Raw genomic sequence first — 26,155 nt, 5'->3', positions numbered from 1 at the left:
GTCCGTGGATTGAATATGATAATATTTAAGTTATATTTTGTTCCAAATGTTTGTATAATAATTCTTGTGGAACAACTAAACTATAGAACAAACATCCATTGGAATAAATATACTTCAACAAAATATGTAAATAGCACGATTAAAAATAATCATGATTCCTGGTAAAATAGGAATATTCATTATATAAACAAAGGTAAAATTTGGTAATTAATATCGTTGGAAGAAAATGACTTGGAAAACAATTTGTGGAACAAAAGGTAGTGATTCGAAAACTCTGTCTATTATTAATCGTGCAAAAACATTTGTTATCAACTCGGAATTCGGATCTTATAGGGTCTCATCACTTATCATGGCATGTTTTTCAGACGAGTAGACGACTGACTTTCAATTTCGTATTATTTGAACACGTTGCTTGGTTGCTACTTGGTGTTACGTATTTTATATATAAGATAGGCGAAGGTACACACACGAGCATTGACAAAGTACGACTGCTTTATTTATCATTACGCACGACGGCGGACACACATAATAATCACATAATGTTGTATATATATATATTTATCGTTACAGATAACATATCGGAGTATCGGACACACCGTACAATGTACATACATAACATCTTTCCCTTCTATATAATTTTAGTACAATAAATTAACTTATACAAAATTCATACAATTTAGAAAATAATAATAATGATTTAACATTTACAATTTTACACAATACATAATAAATATAACTTAAAAATTTAAATAGATAAACAATATATTTTTTTTATTTTTATTCAAGTTCCCTTGGATGTACCTCATCATTTAAATAACTCTTTTTCAATTTGTTTACATGCATTAATCTGATTTTATCACCAACCCGGACTAAATAACTGCACGTTCCCAACATTTTCATTATACGTCCAGTTAACCATTTCTGCCCTTTTGAATTATTTCGAACAAGAACTTTATCATTTATTTCGTACTTAGTAACATTAATATTTTTATTCTTTTCTACAATATTTGGTGGTTTTAATATGGACAAATGATTTTTTGGTTTAAAATTATATATTAAATCTGACGGACTACAACCTGTGCTTGTTGTTGGTGTGTTACGATATGATACTAAAATATTATTAATTTTTGATTGTATTCTTTTTACATCTCTCTCTACACACAAACTCTTTATTAATAATTTTTTTATCGTTTGCACTCCTCGCTCTGCCAACCCATTAGACTCTGGATTGTATGGCGGCGAATGTACTAGTTTTATACAATTTTTCTCACAATATGCTTTAAATTCATTTGCGCCAAAAGGTGGACCATTATCGGTTACCATTATCTCTGGGGAACCAAAACGACAAAAACAATTTTCTAAAACTTCGATTACTTTTGAAGCCGTTGTACTTCCCATTGCAAAACACTCAATCCATTTGCTAAAACTGTCAACAATGATTAATAATTTAACTTGATTTATTTCTAGAAAATCGATGTGTATTCTTTTCCAAGAATCTGATGGATTTTCCCACGGAATATACACTTTCTCACTAACATTCTTATCGTTTTGATTACATTGGCATTCCGTACACGTCTTAATAAACTTATCTATATCAATATCGATATTAGGCCACCATACATACGACCTTGCGAGCATTTTCGAACGAACAATACCCGGATGGTTTTTATGTAATAACATTAATACGTCTTCTCTTAATGACTTTGGAATTACTACGCGATTACCTAATATCAAACAGTCATTTACTAACGATAATTCTTCCCGTCTTTTATAATATTGTTGGCAATCTGATTTTAACGACTTTACCCCCGGCCAACCTTCTTTCGTATACTGACTTATTTCTTTTAATACTTCGTCTGTACTCGTTTTTTTGCTCACTTCCTTATACGTTAAAGGTAAATTTTCTAATAATAAAATTGAACAAGCATTTTCCCCAGTATTACTACTTTGAGGTAATCTTGATAACGCGTCTGCGTTACTTATGTCTACCCCCTTCCTATGTTGAATCTCGTACTGATAACTAGACAATATAACTGCCCATCTTTGTAATCTAGATGAAGCTACAACAGGTATATTCTTTGACGGATTAAAAATTGATTTTAACGGCAAATGATCAGTTACTAAAATAAATTTGCGTGCAAACAAGTATTTATGGAATTTTTTTACTGCGAAGATTATTGCTAACCCTTCACGCTCAATTTGTGCATAATTTTTTTCTGCCGCTGATAAGGTGCTAGACGCGAATAAAATTGGCTTCTCCTCCCCATCTATCAAATGACTAAGAACTGCACCGACACCATAGCTAGAACTGTCACACGTAACTACTAGAGGTAAATCTGGATTATACGTGACTAATAATTGACTTTTTATTAATACCTGTTTTATATTTTCAAACGCTGATCGACATTCGTCAGACCAATTCCAAGGTATTTTATTTTTTGTTAAATTGTACAAGGGAGCTAATATAGATGACGACATTGGAATAAAACGTTGATAATAGTTTATGAGACCGAGAAATGATTTTAATTGTACTACATCATTAGGGCACGGTGCGTTTCTTATCGCATCCATTTTATTTCCATCGGGATGTACGCCTTGACAATCTATTTTATGACCTAGAAATTGTACACTTGAACAATAAAACTGACATTTCTCAAAATTTACTTTAACTCTATACTCATTTAAACGTTCTAACACCGCATTAACATTTTCTTCACACTCTGACCTTGACGAGCCGCAGATTATTATGTCATCTAAATATACTTGTACTTTAGAAACACCTCGTAAAATATTTTCCATGACTGACTGAAATATACTTGGCGCTGACGCTACCCCATAACATAAACGATTAAAACAGTACAACCCTTTATGAGTATTAATTGTAAGAAACTTACGACTTTCAGGTGCAACCTGTAATTGTAAATACGCTTCTGCTAAATCCAAAACAGTGAATACACTTCCCCCGGATAACTCATTAAACACATCATCGACTCTTGGTAATGGGTGTTGTTCAATTTGTAATTTTGGATTTAAGGTAGTTTTTAAATCTACACATATTCTAATTTTATTATTTTTTTTTGGTACTACTACAATAGGCGATGCCCAGTCACTAATTGAAACCTTACTTATAACTCCTTCAACTTCTAATCTATTTAACTCAATTTCTACAGCAGACTTTAGTGCATATGGTACTTGATATGCTCTATGGAAAACTGGTACGCTATTTTCTTTTAAAGATAAATTGACCTCATGGTCTTTTATATAATCAGCTGGTTTATCATTTAATTTAACCACCCCGGGAAACTTGAGTTTAATATTGTTAATTACATCTATTTCACTTAAAACGCAATTATTATTATTTACAGAATTCATAATATTTTTCCCGATTTTGCAATCTACATTACTACTTATACAATTTAGACACATATTCGATCTCCAGTTTGAATATAACTTATCTAACCAAGATCGACCTACTAAAACTTTTTTTACAGAGTTTTCCGTTATAATTAAATATAGTTTAATATTTTTTTGATTTGACATCTCGACATTTACAAGTGTTTGACCTAAAACCTTGACTGGTTCACAATTTACAGAACTTAATTGAATATGTTTTTTTTCTAATTTACATGAATTATTAAAATACATATTAAAATATTTAATCGGCATAACTGAAACCGACGCTCCACTATCTACTTCAAACGGAATAAGCTTATTATTAACTTTGATTTTAATCACAAGTGGATTTCCCCCACTATTCTGAGACACATTATTTACTAAATCAATAGACTCTAAATTATTTTTAATTTTTGTCTTACACATTTTCGACGTATGACCTTTTAATTTACATGAAAAACATTCCCACTCTCTGGCTGGACACGTACGGACATCGTGCTTCCTTCCACATCTATAGCATTGACCAAACTTAAGACTTCGTGAACTTTGACTGCCGTGCTGAATTGACTGACCATTTTTTTGACCAGGTTTTGACGACTTCCCAGACCACGGTTTTCCACCAGAATTTCCGTTCCACTTGAGTTCCGACTTCGATGACGAATGTGTTTGACGAGACACATTTTTCCCATTATTGATAAAATTTACTTGTGATTTATTGTTCATTTGTTGTGTTTGATTACAAACCAACTCCGAATCCAAAGCAATTTTACATGCTTCTTCAAACGTTAGGGACTCTATACCAAGTAATTTTCGTTGACACGATTCATCACTTATCCCTACAATAAGCCGATCTCGCAGTGCATCGTTTAAAAACGAACCAAATACACAAAAACTTGATAATTTTTTTAATGCTGTTATGTACTCCCGAGTTGACTCACCCTGGTTCTGTGTACGTTGGTTAAAAATAAATCTTTCACTCACTACAAGACGACGTGGTGAATATATTTCTTCCAATTTGGACACTAACTCGTCGTATGACTTTAATTGTGGTTCCTCCGGCAAACAAGCATCTTTTAATTGACTATATGCTTCCGAACCAATGTATGCGATTAAATAGGACTTTTTATCAGCCTCTTTAACTTTTAAAACGGTCAACTGCGCGTTTAATCGATCTAAATAATTACTGAATGATTCCGAACCCGGTATGTATTGCGAAATATTCGACATTATAATCACAACAAGAAAATTAAATAATATTTTCACCGAATTTTCATCTTCGTCGCCAAATGTTACGTATTTTATATATAAGATAGGCGAAGGTACACACACGAGCATTGACAAAGTACGACTGCTTTATTTATCATTACGCACGACGGCGGACACACATAATAATCACATAATGTTGTATATATATATATTTATCGTTACAGATAACATATCGGAGTATCGGACACACCGTACAATGTACATACATAACACTTGGTAATTGCTTATTGCATAGGATTCAGTACAGAATAACTCCCTATGGTTATTGTCAATCGCATTCACGTCACGATTTACCACATTTCACATTACCTTCACTCGCCAGTTGCATCCAATAGACATTAGTATCCACCATCGTTGTCGCCACTGTCGCCTTGCTGTCCAGTATAGAATAGACTTGAATACTAAAGTAATAAAGTATATCTAAGCCATGAATAGAATTATTTAATTGACAATTATAGATTCCCAGTGGGCACTTGAGTAACCCAGTCTATACTCATCTATGGACCCAGTCTTCTAGATTGAGCAGATTCCATAAGTAATTTATTTTGTATTAAAAGCTTTACGAAAAAATTCACTATGAATTTCTCTGCCAAAGTGCAAAGTTATGGTGGTTCTGGATTGTGGAAACGCAAAACAGATGAGCTAAAATAATCATTGTTGTAAATATAAAAAGTAAACAGGTTTTGGTGAACGAAATTCTTGTAATCCACTACCAAGGAAGACGTCAATTGAATTTGGATTTATGTTTCATGTACTGGATTGATAAATGGGAAGTGAAAGGCTTATGGTACGGAGGTAGAGGAACAGCGTCATTAAAAATCATGGTCTTCGTATTCCTAAAGAAAAATTAGTCAAAATGTGTCACAACGGTGCTTAAAGACACATTGAGAATAATTTGATATCCCATATAATCTAAAATAGGTATTATTACGATTTACAAATTATTGACGTACTTACATTGCTAGTAGTCTGATTTGAATCAGTAAGTACAAACTAGCATGAGTAGCAGTCATATCTACATTTTTTAAAGTTCTTTTTTCAACTCGTACACTATTAGTCGTGCCGTCATGGTAATCTTCCATGTACTATTCTAGTAGCCTCAAAAACAGGGTTAAAGTGTACTGCATAATATTACTATTTCAAATTTTTAAGAGGATTGTCAGCCGCATGACGCGTTGTCTCTGCTTAACACATACAACATAGGAAATTGTTGTTTGCCAGTTACAACAGTGTGCTGTCAGTTCAGGTATTAGAGTGATTTGACCTATTGTCAAATTTTTACGTGTTTTTTATTGTCTCGTTCTTTTTTTACAATATTTAAATTTTTAGGTGAATTATGAGTAGAGCTCGGATTTAAATGCCCTAAAATATCAAAAAATGCATTTAATATGTAAAATTGTGTAGGTACGTTTAAATATAAATAATGAGTAAAAAATATCAGCTAATTGGTTGGTGTGAAGCATAAACCTATTAAAAATTCTTAATAGGTCTATGGTGTGAAGTGACATAAAGATTAATTTCAGCCTTGTATAATTTAAAACCAGATTACCAGACATTATATAGTTCAAAATTAGAATTATTTTTATTATGTAGTATTATGTTAATTGTTTATATTTCAATGGAGTAAATTTTTATAGTCATAATACGAGAAATAGGTAAAAATGTTTTGAAAAAATTTAAAAATGTTGTGGTTACAACATGGAGTACTTTAAACAAATTTATAGCTTAAAAAGCATCGTGTTAGATAATCCAAAATTAAATATACGATTGCATTGAAATCCTAGCCCTAATTATTAGCATATTCAAATATTAATATTTTACGCACTCATAGGGGAAAATGTAAAATAGTCAATTTCGAGTAGACCAGTATTTTAAGATAAACTCTAATCTGTTTTTAAAATTTTTATTGTGTCACCAGATTCTTTAATATGTTGGAACTAAAAAACAACAAATTGCATTGTTTTATGTGTTAAACAGAGAAAGTTAATTATTGTACAATAATCCCATTCAAATATATGTTATTTTAACAATACAACCTAGAAAACATTTTAGCATAATCTCTATAATGTACAGTAATGTACACATTTCTTTTTATGTATATTATACATATATAACAATATACATGTATACATAGGTAAAACACTAAAACATGAACAAAATTAAATCCTTAAATTACGTAAACTTTTACACTGAAGGAAACAATATACTTGTGAATAAAATAAATACATATCGCCCAAGTAAATTCAATAAAAGTCAATAGTTTAGCAATAAAAAAAATTACTCATTAATACTTCTTAAGTTATGTGAACATTATTGTCATAGATTATAGTTCAATAATGATGAACACAATATCTTACAAAATTCTGAAATTATTTTACTATATATTTTATATATGCATCTATTTATGAATATTGAATAATTCAAAAACAATAAAATAGGAGTCAAAGTAAAAAAATAACATTAAATGCAACTTAAGTAATAATAAAAATGAGTTATAGTTTTTTATTTTTATTTAATACATAAACGACATTTATTTATATATAATTATTTTAATTTAAAAGTAAGTTTCTGTATCACCTAATACTTAACTTTGAAAAAAACATATATATATTTATATTTATATGTATGTATATATTATATAATAAAATATAAATACATATATATTATATGAAGTACGACTTATTTGAATTGACAATACATACGAGGGCGTGTATTTTCAAAATAGTTGGTTTCCATAATAATAAAAGTCAATGAGAGGAATTAATAATAATAATAATAATAATAAAAAAGAGAGATGGGAGTATATCAGTTTTGGCCACTCCACTCCACAAAATAGAGGAAGGCGCGATTTATATACATATTTTTTTTTTAATGCTATATAATTACGGCAAATAAAAAATAATACAAAATCGCATTTTATATAGAGGGGCCAGGAGGGTTAAAGGATAAGGGATCCATTGTTTAGTTTTAATTTTAGCGATTACCTGAAACAAAAATTGTTGTACATTATGATGTAATACACTAAAAAAAAAATATATAAAATTATACACTTCATGTGAGAGATTTTCTTTTAAATATTTGTGCACAATTTTGAAAATTGAAAAATAAAAAGATTTGAATTTCAGAGTTGACATTGCTTTAATTAGTTGCTGAATTGCAAAATATTTATATCAATATATAAATTCAAAGCTAAAATTAAAGTACATGAAGGCTCAGTTCTTGCTCGCCTGGTTCGCAGTAGCTAGAAAAATATTAACACACATTTTTTTTTCTCTCAAGTTTTTTGTGTTGTTAAATTATAGAAAAAAAAAATTACGATTGAAAAATTGAACAAACTGTGAAAGAGAAATAATAAAATCGGTAATCATTGAAAATTAAAATACATCAAAATATAATTACAGATGTTTTTTTTTTTTTTTTTTAATATTTCAGTTTGCTTTTTGAACAAAAATCATAATTTTTTTCCATTAACATTTATTTGTTCATGGGTTACCTAGGGTAGCTGACGTCTGGGGGGGAAATGGTTGTGGTCCACCAGCTGCAGCCGCGCCGGACACAGGTGAGCCGCCTTGTGGTACAGCAGCACTTTGTCCATCATTATTGTACTCCTTTTGTTTCAACATGGTCCAATCAAAGATGTAATCATATTGGTGATTTAACGTTCTAAATAGAATGCGGAATAATTGTCTCAAGTACATATAGTCTGGTGATTCTTCAAATCTTAAACCTCTGCTGTAGTTTAGGAACATGGCAAATTCTGCTGGCAGTCCCTAAAATAAAAATAATCAATTAAAGATGTTACTTAAGAGTTTTATGTAAACTACTAATTATTAATATAGAAAATAATATTTAGTATTAAAATGTAATTAATTGTATATTTATATTTCTAGGTGAATTAAAATATTGCAACCTAAATAATAAATCATAATTATGTATTATTTGTATTATTTTTGAAATGAATGAAAAAATTAAAAAAATATACAAATAATATACAGTATGATTCTTGTAACAGTGAACACTTCAAAATACAAAACTTCAAAATGCTAGTATTTTTAATTATTTTAATTTTCTAAAAAAGTTAATACTTTTGAAAATAATGAATGTTTGGTTTTAAAAGAATCATCTAATATAAAATAAAAAAAAAGCATCTGTATAAATACATTTCCTCTCAACTATTAATCAACACAATAATTAATAGACTAAATTTATATTTTATACTATAAAAACAAATCTGAATATTATTAAATTCTAAAATACACATATAATCGAATCATAAAATTATAGTTTTTTACACTATCTTAAAACAGTTAAGTGTAAGATACTCAAGTTTAAAATTTAAAAAGACAGTATTATATATATACCGAGTGATACATTTTATATGATACTCAATCTAGTGGAATACTGTAATGGATGTATTAAATTTGAATTCAATGAAATATCATTATATTTAAATAAAAAAACGATTCTGAGTAGCGATGGTCTGACAGGCTAGAATTTCATTTATCTTTTATATTTTTTATCTATTATCATAAAAATGTATAAGGAACCTTATATTAAATTTTAAAACTATTTGAACCATCAAATTTTTTGGAAATATTTTGAAAATTATATGGTATATAGAAAGTGCTAATATAAACATTCGGTGAAAAAATCATGTATCTTTTTTTAGTTAGGTGTTCTGAACAAATACAGGTATTGCATAAAAATTCCCGTTTTCCATAATTTTGTCTTTGTGTTACCTAACTCTTTTCAAAAATATTGAGAATTTTCACCTCTCTGATGCAACAACTAAATTCACTTCCTCGCCAGAAAAGATACTGAAGTTGAAAATCATAGCATTATTTAGACTATTTATCATGTACAGACAGTAGACACACAATAAATAAATAAAAAACACACATCATTGTAAAATCAATACATTCATTTCTCCATTCAGAATCTAATATGAATAGTACATATTATAAATATATTACCTTGCATAGGAATTCGACAGGTGTTGACATTTTTTTCTCACTAATTTTTTCATATTTCTGCCTTTTTGTTGCTGCCTAAAATAATTGAATAATAATAATTTATAAAATTATTAATGCACTATTATTAATAAATGTATTTTAAATAAACATGCACAATTCAAACATTATTATTATACCTTTAATCCTTGCCATGGCAAACATCCTTTATTAAAATACATAAGTACATATCCCAAGGATTCAATATCATCCCGACGGCTAAAATTGAAAAAAGAAATTTAATTTAATAACATTTAAGGTCTATAAAAAAATAATATTCTACTATTCTACTATTCTAATTACCTCTGTTCAATTCCTAAATGAGCATTGATAGAGGCATAACGGGCTGTTCCTGTAAGATTTTTATCCTCACGGTACGAAATATGCGTTCTTGTACGCATATCTCTATATTTTTTAGCCAATCCAAAATCAATAAGAAACAACTAAAAATAAGGAATTTTATTTATATTGCATTCAATTAATACAGAATAATAACAGAATGATATAATTTACTTTATTGCAATGACGTCCAATTCCCATAAGAAAGTTGTCCGGTTTAATATCACGATGAATAAAACTTTTACAGTGTACATACTCAATACGGCTGATCATTTGATCGGCAAGCATAAGCACTGTTTTAAGTGTAAACCGCCGTGAACAAAAATTGAATAGGTCTTCCAATGATGGACCCAGTAAGTCCATCACTAAGATGTTGTAGTTCCTCTCTAATCCGAACCATCTAAAACCAAAAATAATATTTTTTAAACTTTTAAGCTACTTAAACATACTTTTGAGATTTTATTTTTTTATCTATCTTTATTAGAAATCATATTTTTAACTTTCTATACCTAACTTTTTTAGGTATTATTGAATTATCTTATTAGTTATTATTATGTTACTTTATTGTTTACAATTTTTTTCATTATGTATAATATTATAACTATCATCAAACTTAAATATAAGAACATTATCTGTGTTCTCTCGATGGTTTTTTATGTTATTTTTATTTTTAAGTGAATCATAAGCATTTTTAATTATTAATATTTTACATACACATAATTCATTTCAAAATTAAAATATCGGAAAAAACTAACGAGAGACCATGGATAATAGCTGGTCGTCAATTCAGAATATTTCCAATTATTTTGACAATTATATTAGGAATGTAAAATTCTAATATAAATATTTTGTAAAAAATCCAAGTCCCTACTATATATGGTTATTCATTTTGAGCAAAAAAATTTGTATATTTCTATGTATTGCCTGATTATATTGCGTACTGGGAATTTATTATCCCCTAAGTATCAACTAGATAAAATTTGTACCAGAAAGTAAAAATTGTTCAAAGTTGAAGATTGAAACATATTTTTATTTTACCCCTAAAAGTGTTTCGTTGACAAAAAATACACGTTATTTGTAAAACCAGAACTTATTACATATTTTATCATTCATTTATTTATTATTAATATATTATTTGCATGTAGGTATGTACAAAATTTAATACAAGGGATACTTTTTCAAACCGCATGATAAATAGGTACACAAATATTTTATATAACGATAAAATTAATATTATGATAAATTCAAAATATGAATTGGTGAAATACTTAAATCTATAGAGGTCAAAGATGTGTTTTATGGTGACAAAAGTCGAAAAAAGTGAAACCCGCCTGAAAATAGAAAACGAAACCAGCGTTATAGGCGTGGTATATTTTCCTCGCGTCTCTATTATACGCAACTCCGCCCGGTGACCTATAAACCTAATTTCCTACTTGCATCATCAAAAAATAAAGACGGACCCAAATAATCGTCCACCCTTAAAATTGTCTCACGTTCCAATTAATTAATAATCGTACTCTTCCAAAATATGATAATAATTAGACATGATAATGAATTACATTTTTTATTTTTTTTTCAAGTCGAGGAAGACATCAAATTTAAAATATAAATTGTATGAAAAGAACCTCAACGCGGTACACCCGAGGCAACGTTAAGTGAGATCATCATTAAACGGGAAATCTTTCCACCACGGGGCATAGGTCTTTTACAATAACTAATTATGAACAATGGAATTTCAATTTTAAATATTGGATTATTTTACGTAGATATTTGCAATCTCAACTAAAATGCTTATAATTTTGAAAAGATGACCAAAAATTATACAAAAGATTAAAGAATATGCCAAACGAAATAATTTAATTATGATTATTGCATTGCGACAACAGATTGTTTATCCGTTTCACTAGTAATTAGATATTGTGGTAATTATATCTGATTAGTGATGATTCATATTATATATTATATTAATTATATAAAAATAAAATAACTAATACAGAATACTAATTAAACAACTGTTTATACCAGCTTAAACTATAAAAATAAAAATAATAATAAATTATCTCGGATAGTAGAGTAGAATGAAATTGCATAAAAATAAAGAACATCCTTAATATATTTATTAAATACAACGTAATTCGTAAACAAGGTTAATTAATACCAAATATATCGTAACACAACATTTTATTTTAAAACTTTTGGAATATCTTTTGTCCAAATAAGTTACAAGGAAACGACTTATTGTTTCTCATTTATATAACATTAATACCATTCAATATTATTCACCTTGTCTGAATTATACATGTACACTGTATAGTATGTGTAATGTATAAGTACATGTATACATATATACTATTCGATAAATAACATAATATTTCAGTTTTAAACATTTTACATTTACTTTTGAGGTTTCCATTATTTGGATCAAATGTTGCCATAGGAACACGCTGCGCAACCGAAACGGATGACTGATTCAGCATGAATATATTACACTTGGAGGAGACGCCTACTATTTCAAATTATATATACTCATAAGTATAACAAAATAAATACGTGTATCAACTTTGAGTAAAATCGGGTCTTTTTAAAATTATTATTAAAATAAAAATGACTAAATATACTTTCGAAATGTATAAGATCTAATGATAAAATTCGATTTTTGACGTTATTTTCCCTTAGAAACTAACATATTTATATATGTCAACATGTGTATGTAGTATATTATATTAATTAATTTAATTACCACATTAGTACTTAATTTATAATAGTATAATATACAAGGACAAAAACAAATCAAATTTGACAAACTTATTAGTTATTAAATATTGGAATATCTCTAAAAATAATTACTGACCAATAATATTTAAATAAGACTATGATAATAAAATAATCAATTAAACTACAATAAACCTATTTCAACTAAAAGTTATTAATATAGACAATAGGGGAAGTCGATCCGCTAGTATATTGTTAAGAAGATTTAAAATTTACCTAGTCATTGAGTAGATCATTATAATGGATGTGTTAAATTTAAATACAATGATATAATATTATGGAATGCTATTATATAAATTAGGAAATTGTTCAACATAAAAATAATAAATTGAGTTGTTTTTTGTACAGAATGATATAATTTAGGAACAGTATTATACAGGAATAGTATTTTCTTGAACTAATATAATGTTATCATACAAACTAGGATGATGTAGTGTACTAAAAAAAAATTACAGAAATCATATCTGTTAGGAATATTAATAATTATAATATTATTACTCAGGTCTCTAAAATTCGGAACCAATATTAATTTACGAGATTGGTATTGATGGGGACAATATTGTACAGGACCGTATTTTTCGGGACTGATAATAATTAAGAATCTTATTTTACCGAAAAATATACACAATCTTGACGTTGTGTAAAGGTCACACTGCAGCTGTAAATTGTGACCGGCTTCATTTTGCCGTTACTGCGTCACCGGTAATCGCCACCGCTGCAGTATGTACCTTAAATGGGTACATTCTGTAAAATAAGATCTTATTTAATATCGGACCCCATTTCCCCGTCCTGACTCCTGAGTAATATTATCCTAATTAATAGTATTCCAGAAATTTATATCATCCTAATTTTTCGATTCTTGTAAATATCGTTTCAAGAAATAAGAAAATACTAAAATAGATAAAATTCTTTAGAAATGTTGTTCCTCTTGGATATTGTTATTCCAGACAAATATTTTTCTGAAAAATACTAACTCCTGTAATTATTTTCAGTTTATATTATGGCGTAGCAACCAAAATATTTTGAAAAGTAAATGTCTAGAAAAGTAGAAAAAGGATAAAATGGCAAATCTTGAGGATTTTTAATTACAACAAAATCGATTTTATTCAAAACTAAAACTGGTTCTGGGACTTGGGTAATTATTCCTGTCTGCGGTATTTGTGATCTGAACAAAGTGATGAATGTATTGATTTACAAAAGATTTTTTTAGTGTGTGAACACCTTAGAAGGAGTAAAAATTCCTTGAAAGTGGTTTCGGGTAGCAAATTGGATCTATTTGGTAGTTTGTGGGGAAGGGTTCAAAAGTAAAAATATTTTGTAGTTTTTAGAAAAAACCAAAAAAAACGGGATTGCTTTTTTATTATTATTCTTTACCTATGACATTTTTACCAAATATTCATATTAGAATATACAAGACATAATAAAAAAATATTTAATTAAATTTTATTTTCGATAATGTACCAGTGATAAAATAAGTTAGATTTAAATTTACATTTAAAAAAATTTAATATTCATCAAAATCACGAAAAATATAAAATTATTTTGTAAATTTGTAAATTCGTAATTTTTTTTTAATTTTAAAATTTCTTATCAGTTTTTGTACTGGAAATTAAATTAATCAATTTTATGATTATTCAATTTGAATTATTTAAATTTGAAATATTCATCAATTACTTAACAGTTAACATAGACAACGACATTTTCAAAATATTCAAATTAATTTTTAGCTATTTATGTATTTATACCTATTTACAATGATTTTCGGTACGTCGGTATGGACGTATTGAATAAGTTAATAACAGTTGATAATATTATAATAATATTACCATATTAAATTATGTATTTTGCGATTTGTTTTTGGCAAAAATTAGTCCAACCTACCATAGTACTAAAAGGAAAAATAAATTAACAACAGCAATAAATAATATTCTAAGCAGCAGACCGTCTCCACTCATCTTTTTTCGTATGGAATTTGATTTATTTTTATTATTTTTCAATTGATTTATCATTGAATTCAAGTTAAACATAAACATTACAGTGACCTATACTCAATGACAAAGTACACTCAACAATTACTGTATAGGCGTATAGCATAGTGTCTAGCGAGTTCCCCGATTTTTATTTTTATCGATTATTTTGAAAAATACTGGAAAGATAAAGTATCAATTAAATCCAATTTGGCAATTTGCTATCAGATACCACCATCATCAATAAATATAATGAAACATTTTTACTGCCTCAAAGCTGAAAAATATGCATTGTAAAGCTAATACATATAATATGCGTTGCTTGGTTCAGAATCTAATAACCTTTTTATATTTTTTTTCACTTCATTACTCTTTGAAAGGGTATTATAATATATCAAATATATTATCAATACAAATTAAATCAAAACTTACTTTGTAAGCTAAGTTATAAATAATTGCAGCAGAGTGCAGACCATTAAATGTGTATACGATACACTATACAGTATTACAGTACAGTAGGTAACTATAAAACAAAAACAAAAGTACTAAATGTCACGTTCATAGACAATAATTAACATCATAAATCAAATTATTCTATATGATTTGATAGCATAAAAATACCATGAACCAACATTTTCATGTAATTTAACGATAAACAAATAAAAACTATTTAATGAATTATGACTATATAGTAAAATAATATTTGTATAATAAAAGAAAAGTATTTATAATTAATATCGTACTAAAACAAAATAAAATTACAATATAAATAATAATAATACAAAAATAGCCTAAAACTTAATGTGTTGAAAAATGTTGAATCTGAAAAATTTGTTTGTAAAAGTATTGTTAAAGATAATAATATTATGTCAACCTTGTGCAGTGCATATAATATATATATATATATGACTCAGAATATAAATATAATTATATGGGCCCAATGGATCAATTATTTGGGGAATTAATTATAATGTTAAACTAACAGAATTCATGGTCATCGGAATGCAAAACTTTAACTATTTAGGTGATATTATGTTAAAAATAACCTTGACATTTGAATAATTCAATAATACGGAATATATCTATGTCCAGGATCACCATTATCATATGAAGTCAAATATAATCTAACCATAATACCTAGGGTTTTCAAATATAACTTTTTAAGTTAATTTATTGTGACACAAAAACGTAATAAATTATTTCAACTTAATACATTTTAAACAATAGGCCAAAATAAATAATCGGATTAATCTTCTTAAGAAATTCCAAATTTGTGAAATAAATAATAATTGACTTCCAAAATGAAATTTACAAAAACCACGCATAATAACTTTTAACAAAATTAATAATTTTACAGCAGTAAGTTTAATTTTAAATATATGATATACTATCTACTTTTTATTGGAATTTTCGACCCCATTTTAAAATTAACAGTCAAGTTCACTCTTTACCGGGATTCCTTGCAATATTCTCGGCAATCCTCCAGAGTTCAAGTATTTCATTTATGATTTTTTGTTTTATTGGAAATCTATCTACAATAGCTATATTCCTATATCATTCTCACAATTTAGTCTGTTTTGCAATATTACCACTGGTAACCAGTATGTTGGTCCTAGAACATTAGCTCAAAGGTAGAGCATAAAAAGTATCATCGACCAACGTGGACTATTATACCATGCGTAACAAATATAAAAATTATTATTGAAAGGCAAAAACGCAGTTGTAGGCACCAGCTATATATAATATTATGAAGTAGTTTAATAGTGCTACTAATGTACATGATTTTTCACGTAACAGTCTTCTGTTTTATTATCGTCTATTATTGGCCATTAGGCGGTACAGATTTCGCACGTGTTACTGTAGTGTGCGAGTGTGTGTGTGAGGGGGGGAGGGGGTTCTGAGGGGTCACATAAGTACAGAACGTTCCGACTAAAATTAAATTCGTTTCGATATCCAGCTCGGGACTCTCAATTTCCTGCCTATGACCAAACGCGAATATTAACACAAACAAACAAACTGTTGAGGAAAAAAACGCGGCCGTTTGTTTCGCGGCGATAGACACTGTGGCTGTGTTGTATCTTGTATATTAGACACGGCACGCGTACCGCATATTAGGCCGGAGTGCCGGACTGCAGCTGACGGGCCCCAGACGAAGACAATGATGATGGTTTAATGGCCCTACACGGCGACGTTGCCGTCTGTTGACCGGAGACCCGACGTAGTAGTGGTCGTACACCAGCACACGGCAGTACCGCGGGTACGCGCGACGTTGCCGCGTCGTCCGTGCGCAATAGAAAAGTTTCGTGATAGGTATTATTCCGCGGCAATGGTACATAATAATATTATTATATTGTGTGTACAGTTACATATTATATTACTTATTTTATAGTGGCGTCAGTGTGCTCCAGGAGAGAGCCGCCGGGAAAACATCGTTACGTAAAGAATAGTATAACTATACATAGGCACAACGTTGCCTATTGTGTATTCGATCAAAACAAACGTCTAATAAGTAATAACTAACAATACTATTAAATTATATTAGTCTGTTATTATTATTTATTGGGTGGAGGGGTGGATATTTTACAATATCATTTATCGACAAACATTATTTCGGGCAGTGACGAAACCATAGAATATAAATAGATTGGACGAAACAAACACGATTTTTTAAAATTTTATCATAGAACACGGACAGTGATTAAATAGATAAGATAACCGCAGGTCATGTATATTAATATTAATTATCGAAAAAACCTGAAAAGCAAACACCATAATAATATATTCATGTATTATATTATTATACATTTTAAAATGACAATAATTTGCATTTTTATATAATTTTATATCCTAAAGCATTAATTACAAAATATTATAATCGTAATACACCAAAATCATAAGACGTAAAGTCGTGAACAATAAATCAAGAAACAATATTTAGGATAGTATACAATCTAGTATTCAGAAACTCAGTACTCAATGCTCATGACGGATTGTTTACAACTTAACTTGATTACACATTTACTTTTATTTTAGGTAATGAAGCCAGTTATAGACTAGTTAATTTTTTTTTAAGGGTGACACGTTACTTGACGCACATTTAATAAGACTACGCTACTCCTCCATTTCATCAACCGACAAAAAATGGCATACATACCATCTACACTAAAATATATTTTCAAACAATATTGAATATAGGTAAAAATAATCGTTAAGTTTAAAAATGAAATTCATTGGGGTAAAACAACAGTGAGGCGTCAACACACACAGTTACAATCCAAGATACAATAGAAAAGAGAATAAAATCTATATAACTTAAACTAAAACAAATGTTGTCTGAAAACTATACGATGTCTTAATAATTAAGACAATTATTGAAAAACGATACCAATATGTGTTTATAATGTTTCTATGAAAAAATAAAAATAATATAGTTTTATATTGATGGAAAAAAACATGAAGCCATATTTTAGTTTTTAAACTATGTTTTGTCTAGTATATAATCCAATAAATGCATGTACTGAACCCAGTGCGGCTCACTGCACATATTCATTTATTTAATAAAAATTAAATTCTCAATATTTTTAATTTTATGATGTTCATACAATTAAAATAACTTTTATAATTATTAAAAATAACTTCTAGCATAACTATAAGAGAACGTAATAGTGTAATACCCGCATGCGTTGTCTTAAAACGTAAAACATATTATGTCATATACTAAATTTTCGTTCAGTAGAACCAATTTAAATATTGTATTGTTAGATTTAATATTAATTATTAGAGTGAATTAAAGGTAAGCACATTATCTTTGTACGTTCGTTTTCTACGATATTTCAATTTTAAAGTGAGATATGAGTATAGTGCAATTTAAAAATGCTCATAACTTGCTCAAAAATTTAAATACTGTAAAAAACCGACGTAAAAACTTGTTATTATTATCACTTTCAAATCTAATAATAAGTCAATTCACTTTAGTATTAAACCTAACAATGCAAAATTGATTCTTCTGAAAGCAAATGTGCAACATTTATGAAGACCGATGACTATGAGGGTTTTGTGTCTTCTTTACAGTCTTAAATGATTATATTGGAACAATAATTTAGCCTAACACAAAGTGTGATAAATTAACATAATATTATATGATAAAACATTTCATTAAAATATAAAATACCTAATCAAACTGAGAACAATATACAATAATATATATAATGATTTTACGAAATAATCCAAAGTAATTTGTTTGAATAGATTTATAGATTTAAAACTAATAAGTGTAATATAAATATATTAATAATTTTCATAGAATTAATAAATTAATTAATATTCAATAAAAAAAAAAATTGTAGTGTCTACAGACAACAATGTTGATTTAGACTAATTTGTCAAGCATCAATTACGCTTTTCTCAATGGATAAGTCAGGATGGGCTTTATGGCCTGGCAGACTACTTAAGTTGATTATTTTATTTTAAGCCCGGCCATACCTTAGAAAATACGAGACATATTCATTAAATAATTTTTTAATGTTTAAGAACATTATATTACTTTATATAATTTTCTATAATGTAACTTTAATATATAAATACTTTTGAATTTGAATTGAGTTAGAGGAGCCTACAAATAACCTAGATTAATAAAAGGCTATGTTTCAATGTTTGGGTATGTGTATGTATGTGTAAGCGATCTACATCCAAGTCTATAGAACTCATGGTCCTACACAAGAATGTGCATCTCGAAGCCCATTTCTCAAATTTTGGATTTACACACGGAAACTTAGGGAATATCTACCGATATTGTACATCATTTTAGACATAGAGGTACATAAATATTTGGCTTAGCCATCCAAATGACTGTGCTAAAAATATCTGTAGTTAACAATTAACAGAGTTAAAGACAGAGTAATTCTACATTATTTAATTTTTCTTGGGCAACACCATCAACTGTTTTATAAAAAAAAAAAACAATAAATAAATTAACTTACCTCATATGTGGTATTCCAACTCCTCCTTGTAATACTTTATAAAGTCTGCTTTCGTACTGTAGCTGAGGATGGCGAGCTTTTGCACTTTCAAATTTTATTGCCACCTCCTAAAAAATAAGTATATATTTTTCAAATTAAATGTAGCTATAAAATCTATGGTAATAGGTATAGATTAATTGTATCAAAAAAAAAATGTAATCATACAAAACCTTCTATCTAGCAATTAATGTAAAAGTTTTAGAATATACAACAACTAAATCATTAGGTATCTAACTACCAATATTATACATTATTCTCTAGACTTTAATACTTAAACATTTTTTTTTTAAATATTATGATATACAAGTTTGCTAAGATAGATTCACAGTTTTCTATTTTTAAAATAATTATATATTTTACAGAAATAGTACCTATGTAGAGATATTTAATGTATTTATGAAATTAAACTGGTTGGAATGTTAATATGTTTCATGTACTAAATTAGTTTTATGCATTAAACCGCTACTAAGATCACCCAAGTCCATGATTTTAAAAAATGTATAATAAAATAAATGTGGGTACAATAGGTAGGTAGGTGTTCATTTTAAAATATACAAAAAGTTATTAACATAGGTAGTATATAGGTTCTTATAAACGAATAGTAAATAATAATATATAAATAAGCTTATTAGGAACATAGGTAGGAATATATTATTATTATATTTGAGAAAGGATATTATGTTTTTGTTTTATATTTAACACCTTGGACCTGAATACTATAACCAAGGCTTAAATTTCAAGGTTTGATATCAGAACTATAGGAAGGTATATTAAAATCTATTGATACATCAAATTATTTTTTAATAATGGATTGTAGTAGGAACTTGTAACTTTTTAAATACCTGCAAGATGTTTTATAATAAAATTGTTAAAATCTTTAAAATTAAATATCATTTTTTTTTTTTTTAGAAATTTGCAATACATAAAAAATTGAATTAATATTTTAATACCTAAAACTTATGAACAAATAGAAGTTTTAAAACAAGGTATATTAAATTATTTAATTTAAAATAAAATAAATAATTATTAGCTAGAACCTATACACCTACAATTATTTTGGAATCTAAAAATAGATTTAAAGACTACTATTTATTGTAATTTATATTTTATTATAAAACTTAAAATATTATTTTACTTTCTCATGAATTCTAAGTAATACCTATTGAAAAAAAGAAAATTTGTGTGCAGTTATAAAAGATTAGGTAATCATTGGCGCAATTAGGCGGTGGTTTGGGGATAGTGGCTTAACACCCCCCCCCTCCCCAGTTTTTTAATCATATTTTAGTTTAAAATATCAATTATCAGGGTATGTGCTGCTGATAAAATTCTAACCTCTCAGGGAAAATATCTCTATAGTTGCGCCTATATAGGTAAGTACCTTTAGGCTTTAGATAGAAATTGTTTCTTAAAAATTTAATATAACTAACTACTGTTAATACTCTTTCAGCATTAATTTATAAAACATACCCTCTTGGAAAACATACCCTAATAAATTTTAACAATATTCAATGGATTCCCGATTTTTTTTTACGCACATACTTTTCACACTGTTATTCCAATCTACTATTGTGCCATAATTTATATAATTGTTAATCGCATATATTCAATCGCATCCAATCTGGTGGTAATGGAGATAATGAAATTGATACTGGCTGTATTCAAGATAGTAGAAAAGTATCTACCACTTTTGTCCTTAGATCATACATTTAATCCAAAAATGAATCTATTCTTAAAATCTTAGATAGAACTTAAGTAATGCACAATCAGGATCTATAATAGGTAAATGTTAATATAAGGCTTAATCCAAACAATTTAACCAGATTGAGAGTAAAACAACAATGTACCATACTTAAGAATAGCAGTAGGATTCAACAATTAATAACTGAAATTATGATAATATCAAAACCTATTGGGCAGCAGGTGTCCCGAGGCTAAATTCCCTATAGTAAATTTATTTATAAAAATAAAATATACAACATCCATAAATAAAATCAAATACGATTAACCTACTTATCATATTCATTGCTCTGTTCACTACAGACAACTCTAAGACCGTAGAATATTGGATTTCTTATAAGATATTTTCACACAATGCAATAGTGTCACACTATGTTCCCTAAAATGTGATGTACATTTAATAATTTAATTTCATCCACAATAGCGAGTTTGGCTAAAAATATTTTTAATTTCTATTATACTACCTAATCTAAAAAATGTTTCTTTGTTATGTTTATCTCTATCTTTTAATAATACCAACTAGCACAGCATCTTGGTGGTAATTCCTCGTTCCTATTATTGTTGCTAGGTACTCAATTATATCTAACAGTTATAATTCTTATTCCGTGTTAAATATAATATAGGTACATTTCACACGATGAAACAAACTAGGAAGCTATGTGTTTGATTGTATTTTTATTTACCTCGTACAAACGAGAACAAACGCTATACGGAGACCTAGGTAACGCATGTATGGTTTACCAGGTGTCACCGAATCAATGCTATATTGCTGCATACTGTGCCCACGTACCGAGGAATATATATATATACATATTTATAACTTATTTCAATTAAATTCCAACCATCCGTGCAATGATCGACAATAGTCGACGACGGTGTCCCCCCAGATAGTAAGTACCAGCTACATTTGCGAGGGCAGAGGGGCCGCCATCGGACATCAATCTCGCGCGAATTATGTAAATACACGAACACATAAATATACGTATAAACATATTCGACGGACGTACACACGCGCGCACAAAAACACACGGTCGGTGTCGTGTCCACAGGCACGAATGGGGTATGGTGTGGTGGTATACGGGGCCGTAGAAAACGAGGATGACATAAAAATAATAAGCTCGACGTATAATTATTATTCTCACCTCGCCGTTGATAACGTTGAGCCCGAGAAATATCTCGCCGAAAGACCCGCTGCCGAGCCTCCGGACGACACGGTACTTTCCACCGCCTATATAATCGTGTTTGAACGTACTGGCGACATTCGACATTTTGCGAACGACTTCCCGGACGGTTTACAGCTCCCAAATTTGGTTATCGACGGACGCGTCGGATGTGCCTGGGGGGCGGGAGCGCGCGCAGCTCGTTGCTTATGTGTCGAGGATGATATTGTTACACAAACTATAGTCGGTTTGCCGATGACTTATTCTAATGTTCACATAACGATCGACGAGACTGGAGAAAATCGACGAAAACAAAAAAAAACAAAAAAAATTATTCCGATTACGTCCGATCGCTTTGTTGTTGTTGGCTCGTCTGACATTAATTTCGCCGCGACTCTAGCGACACTGGCGGTGTACTGGCACGACAGATTTCAAAGAGATCGCGGAAAAAACGGTCCTGCGCCACACTGTAACCACCACCACCTCCTCGGCGCGCGTACGTTTCAAAGAACTGTTCAATTTCAAGTTTCAACAATCTTCAATGTTATTATGTATAACTATTAGAACTCGTACTAACTACTAACTAGTAACTACTAGTCGTAGTACTCTGACTATCTATCCAGAAAATACGATCCCCTCCGGCACTCGTTAGTTATAATAATATGTACCTATAATCGCCAATCATCACTGTGTTATGATATATTAGTAAAGGTGGGCATTAACTTGTTCAAAAGTTTACTAACTTAACTATAGTTAATTATTTTTGTTTTGAACTTATTAACTTATTCAGTAATCAATTTGTATCGTTGTAACTTAACTTTTTATAGTTAATTATCATTGTCGTACAGTTAAGTTAATTTTCTTTTCGTGTCATGCGTAAATACGTAATCAACTATATACAATTACTGATCGTTGACTTTTTCTCGATGTTGGTAATTTATTTTTGAATTATATATTGTAATAATCTAATTTTTTACAGTGTTAAACGTCTTGGTAAATGTTTGTGTATAACTAAATACTATATAGGGAGGGCTAGTTAGTATAGCTATACTTTAGCGTGGTAGCTAAACTGCAATTATATATTTATACCGAACATTTCTTGCTCTAAATTATTTAGCGGATAATTTTTCTTAAAATGTTGATGTTTCAGAATCAAAATTCGAACGTGTATTTCAGGCTTCTTGAATTATTTAACTTGATTATTCTATTAAAAGGACGCCTCGCCCGCATGTTGTCTCCGTCTTACAAGTGCGTAACATAGCAAATTATTGTACGCTCAGTAGAACACGTGTAGCTCCGTTAGATAATAATCTTATACCTTTAAATTTTATAAGAGGTCAATTCACTCTAATTTTTAAACTAACAGAGCTACACGTGTTCTGCCGAGTGTACAATTTGCCATGTTACGCACTTGTAAGACGGAGACAACATGCGAGTGAAGCGTCCTCTTAATAGCCAATAGGTCAGCCAATGTTTATCGTTGATGACTTTGAAAGACATATTATGGTACATATGGAGCTATAAGGCGATTTGAAAATTGTATTAGTGATTAATATTAATCTATTAATGTAAATCATTTTTCCAATATTATACTTATTTTACATTTTTAAGGATAATTATCCTTAGGTGTGAACATTAAAAAAAATTATCCACTCAATAATTTACAGTAAAAAAGTAATGCCCCCCCCCATTGGTTGGGATAGAGGGAGTGTCTCAAAAAAAAAAATAAACTAAAATTTTTATTGTTATATGGACACTCCTTAAACATTTAAAAATGTTAAAAAATGGTTTGAGTATACATAAAAATTCTAAAGATGAATTTTGAATTACTTTATTATTGAATTATTGAAAGAGGGTAAGCATCATGCTTGGTGAATCATTTTTCATTTAAATTAGGGCATAAAGCTACAAAATAAATACAATGAATGAATTTGCCATTAAGTGATGTTTGTGAATTTACCCTACACCACTACTAAAAAAAATATTTGGTTTTTATCATAAGCACCTCTCAGTACAACCATTCTGATCTGTTTAATGTATAAGTAGGTACATGACGAATAAATTCTAGAGTCGTGGAATAATCTGCGTAGACATAAAAATATACTCAAAATAACTTCAAAAGGTTATAACCAGGGTTGGGATATTATAGCATTTTCATATTTCTCATGAGATGCTTAAAAAATAGCAGAGTAAGCTAAAAATGTGTTTCACGATACAGAGAACTCAAATTCAAAATTGTATTTAGTTTTTTTTTGCATATTTTGTGATTTTCGAGTTATCTATAACTTATAACTTTGAAAATAAGTCCGACCAATAAATTCTGATTGCTCCATTGTTCTAAATTCTACGAAATAAAATTTCCAAAAATTGCTTGGTTGCTTAACTGCACTATACCTGTTAATACCTTATTTAAATATATTTGTACAGTTGTAATTAGTGTTTATTACGCTGTATTATTATCTTAGTTATACTAACATAGGGGAATCGAGTTTTTATGCATTCTTTCTATAAAATATACTATAGTACCTAATACCTATAAAATATGAATAATTATATTTATATTTATAGTTAAATAAGTAATAAAATATGGTTTGGCAGTTTTAAAAAAATCATGGGTGGTACGACACCCCCCCCCCTTCGAAATTACGCCACTTAAAACGATATGTATTAAAACAAATTGGTACAACTATTAGTGATACAATAAGTCAATAACAATTAACAAAATAGGTACCTACATAGACTTATAATAATAAGTTACTTATTATTATAAGTCTATATATTCCTAGTAGGCTATCGTACGCAAGGATAAGATAGGACTTGAACCCATACTTGAACGCAAGGACCTGAACCCCTCCTGCAATTTCTTCGTTCTACAAAAAAATCTTATTTACCACCATAATCAATACACAGAGAAGATTAATAGTTATTTGTTAGTCATTTTTAAATTTTAATAGATATAAAATAAATTATAAAATGGCAATAACATCGAGAATCATAGTTTTCGGTTTTATTTGGCTGTTTTTTACCAATTATATAAAAACTATTTAGCAAAACAATGTAAATGCCAAAAGGTTATGAATTAAATTAAAATTGGAAATTATTTTGTAATTAGTATTTCAAAAAATGTTTCTTTTTAGTTTTTACATCTCAGATTTAAAAATGTATAACAAGCTTCCTGATAAGTTCAATTTTTTTTTAAATTTCACCTGCAAATTGATTATTTCTCCTTAATTGATTTTTGATATATTGTTGTAAAAGGAAAACCCGTAGATACTTGGCTTTCCACCAAATATATTTTATATTTAAACGAATCACACTGTAATACTGTATTGACGTATATCGTGTACCTAAATATATAGGCGTACATATTGTAACAACCCTATAGTTGTTATACGTGCACAGCTCATTAATAATTTGATAAATACATGCGTATTATAGGAAATGACTAATGAGTAATGAGTGCGTATGACGCCTTAATCTAGACACAATTGTGT

General features: G+C 28.8%; 2 protein-coding genes across 2 annotated transcripts; both read right to left on the bottom strand.

Annotated features, from left to right (window-relative positions):
• Positions 1-474: 474 nt before the first annotated feature.
• On the bottom strand, positions 475-7,012 carry LOC132951708 (uncharacterized protein K02A2.6-like). The gene has a single exon (XM_061023598.1). It carries the CDS (start codon positions 4,726-4,728, stop codon positions 778-780), a length of 3,951 nt encoding a protein of 1,316 aa, XP_060879581.1. The 5' UTR covers positions 4,729-7,012; the 3' UTR covers positions 475-777.
• Positions 7,013-7,778: 766 nt separating this feature from the next.
• On the bottom strand, positions 7,779-23,075 carry LOC132951709 (casein kinase I). Its single transcript, XM_061023599.1, has 8 exons — positions 22,644-23,075; positions 19,726-19,832; positions 10,182-10,407; positions 9,972-10,111; positions 9,809-9,887; positions 9,633-9,707; positions 8,153-8,429; positions 7,779-7,900 (listed from the first exon to the last, which is right to left on the bottom strand). The coding sequence occupies exons 1-8, from the start codon at positions 22,767-22,769 to the stop codon at positions 7,872-7,874; spliced, it is 1,059 nt and encodes a 352-aa protein (XP_060879582.1). The 5' UTR covers positions 22,770-23,075; the 3' UTR covers positions 7,779-7,871.
• Between the last annotated feature and the right edge of the window lie 3,080 nt (positions 23,076-26,155).

This window comes from Metopolophium dirhodum, chromosome 9 (genome assembly GCF_019925205.1).
Source record: "Metopolophium dirhodum isolate CAU chromosome 9, ASM1992520v1, whole genome shotgun sequence".
Classification (NCBI taxonomy): Eukaryota; Metazoa; Arthropoda; class Insecta; order Hemiptera; family Aphididae; genus Metopolophium; species Metopolophium dirhodum.
This window is presented reverse-complemented; position numbering and strand designations above follow the sequence as displayed.

What these genes read in the sequence shown, in the direction of transcription:
- LOC132951708 (XM_061023598.1), bottom strand. Translation starts at nt 4,728, where the DNA reads ATGCTCGTGTGTGTACCTTCGCCTATCTTATATATAAAATACGTAACA.
- LOC132951709 (XM_061023599.1), bottom strand. Translation starts at nt 22,769, where the DNA reads ATGTCGAATGTCGCCAGTACGTTCAAACACGATTATATAGGCGGTGGA. An exon ending in TGCCATGGCAAGGATTAAAG is followed by an intron (nt 9,708 to 9,808) that starts GTATAATAATAA and finishes CAATTATTTTAG; the next exon opens with GCAGCAACAAAAAGGCAGAA. An exon ending in CTGTCGAATTCCTATGCAAG is followed by an intron (nt 8,430 to 9,632) that starts GTAATATATTTA and finishes TTTTTATTTTAG; the next exon opens with GGACTGCCAGCAGAATTTGC.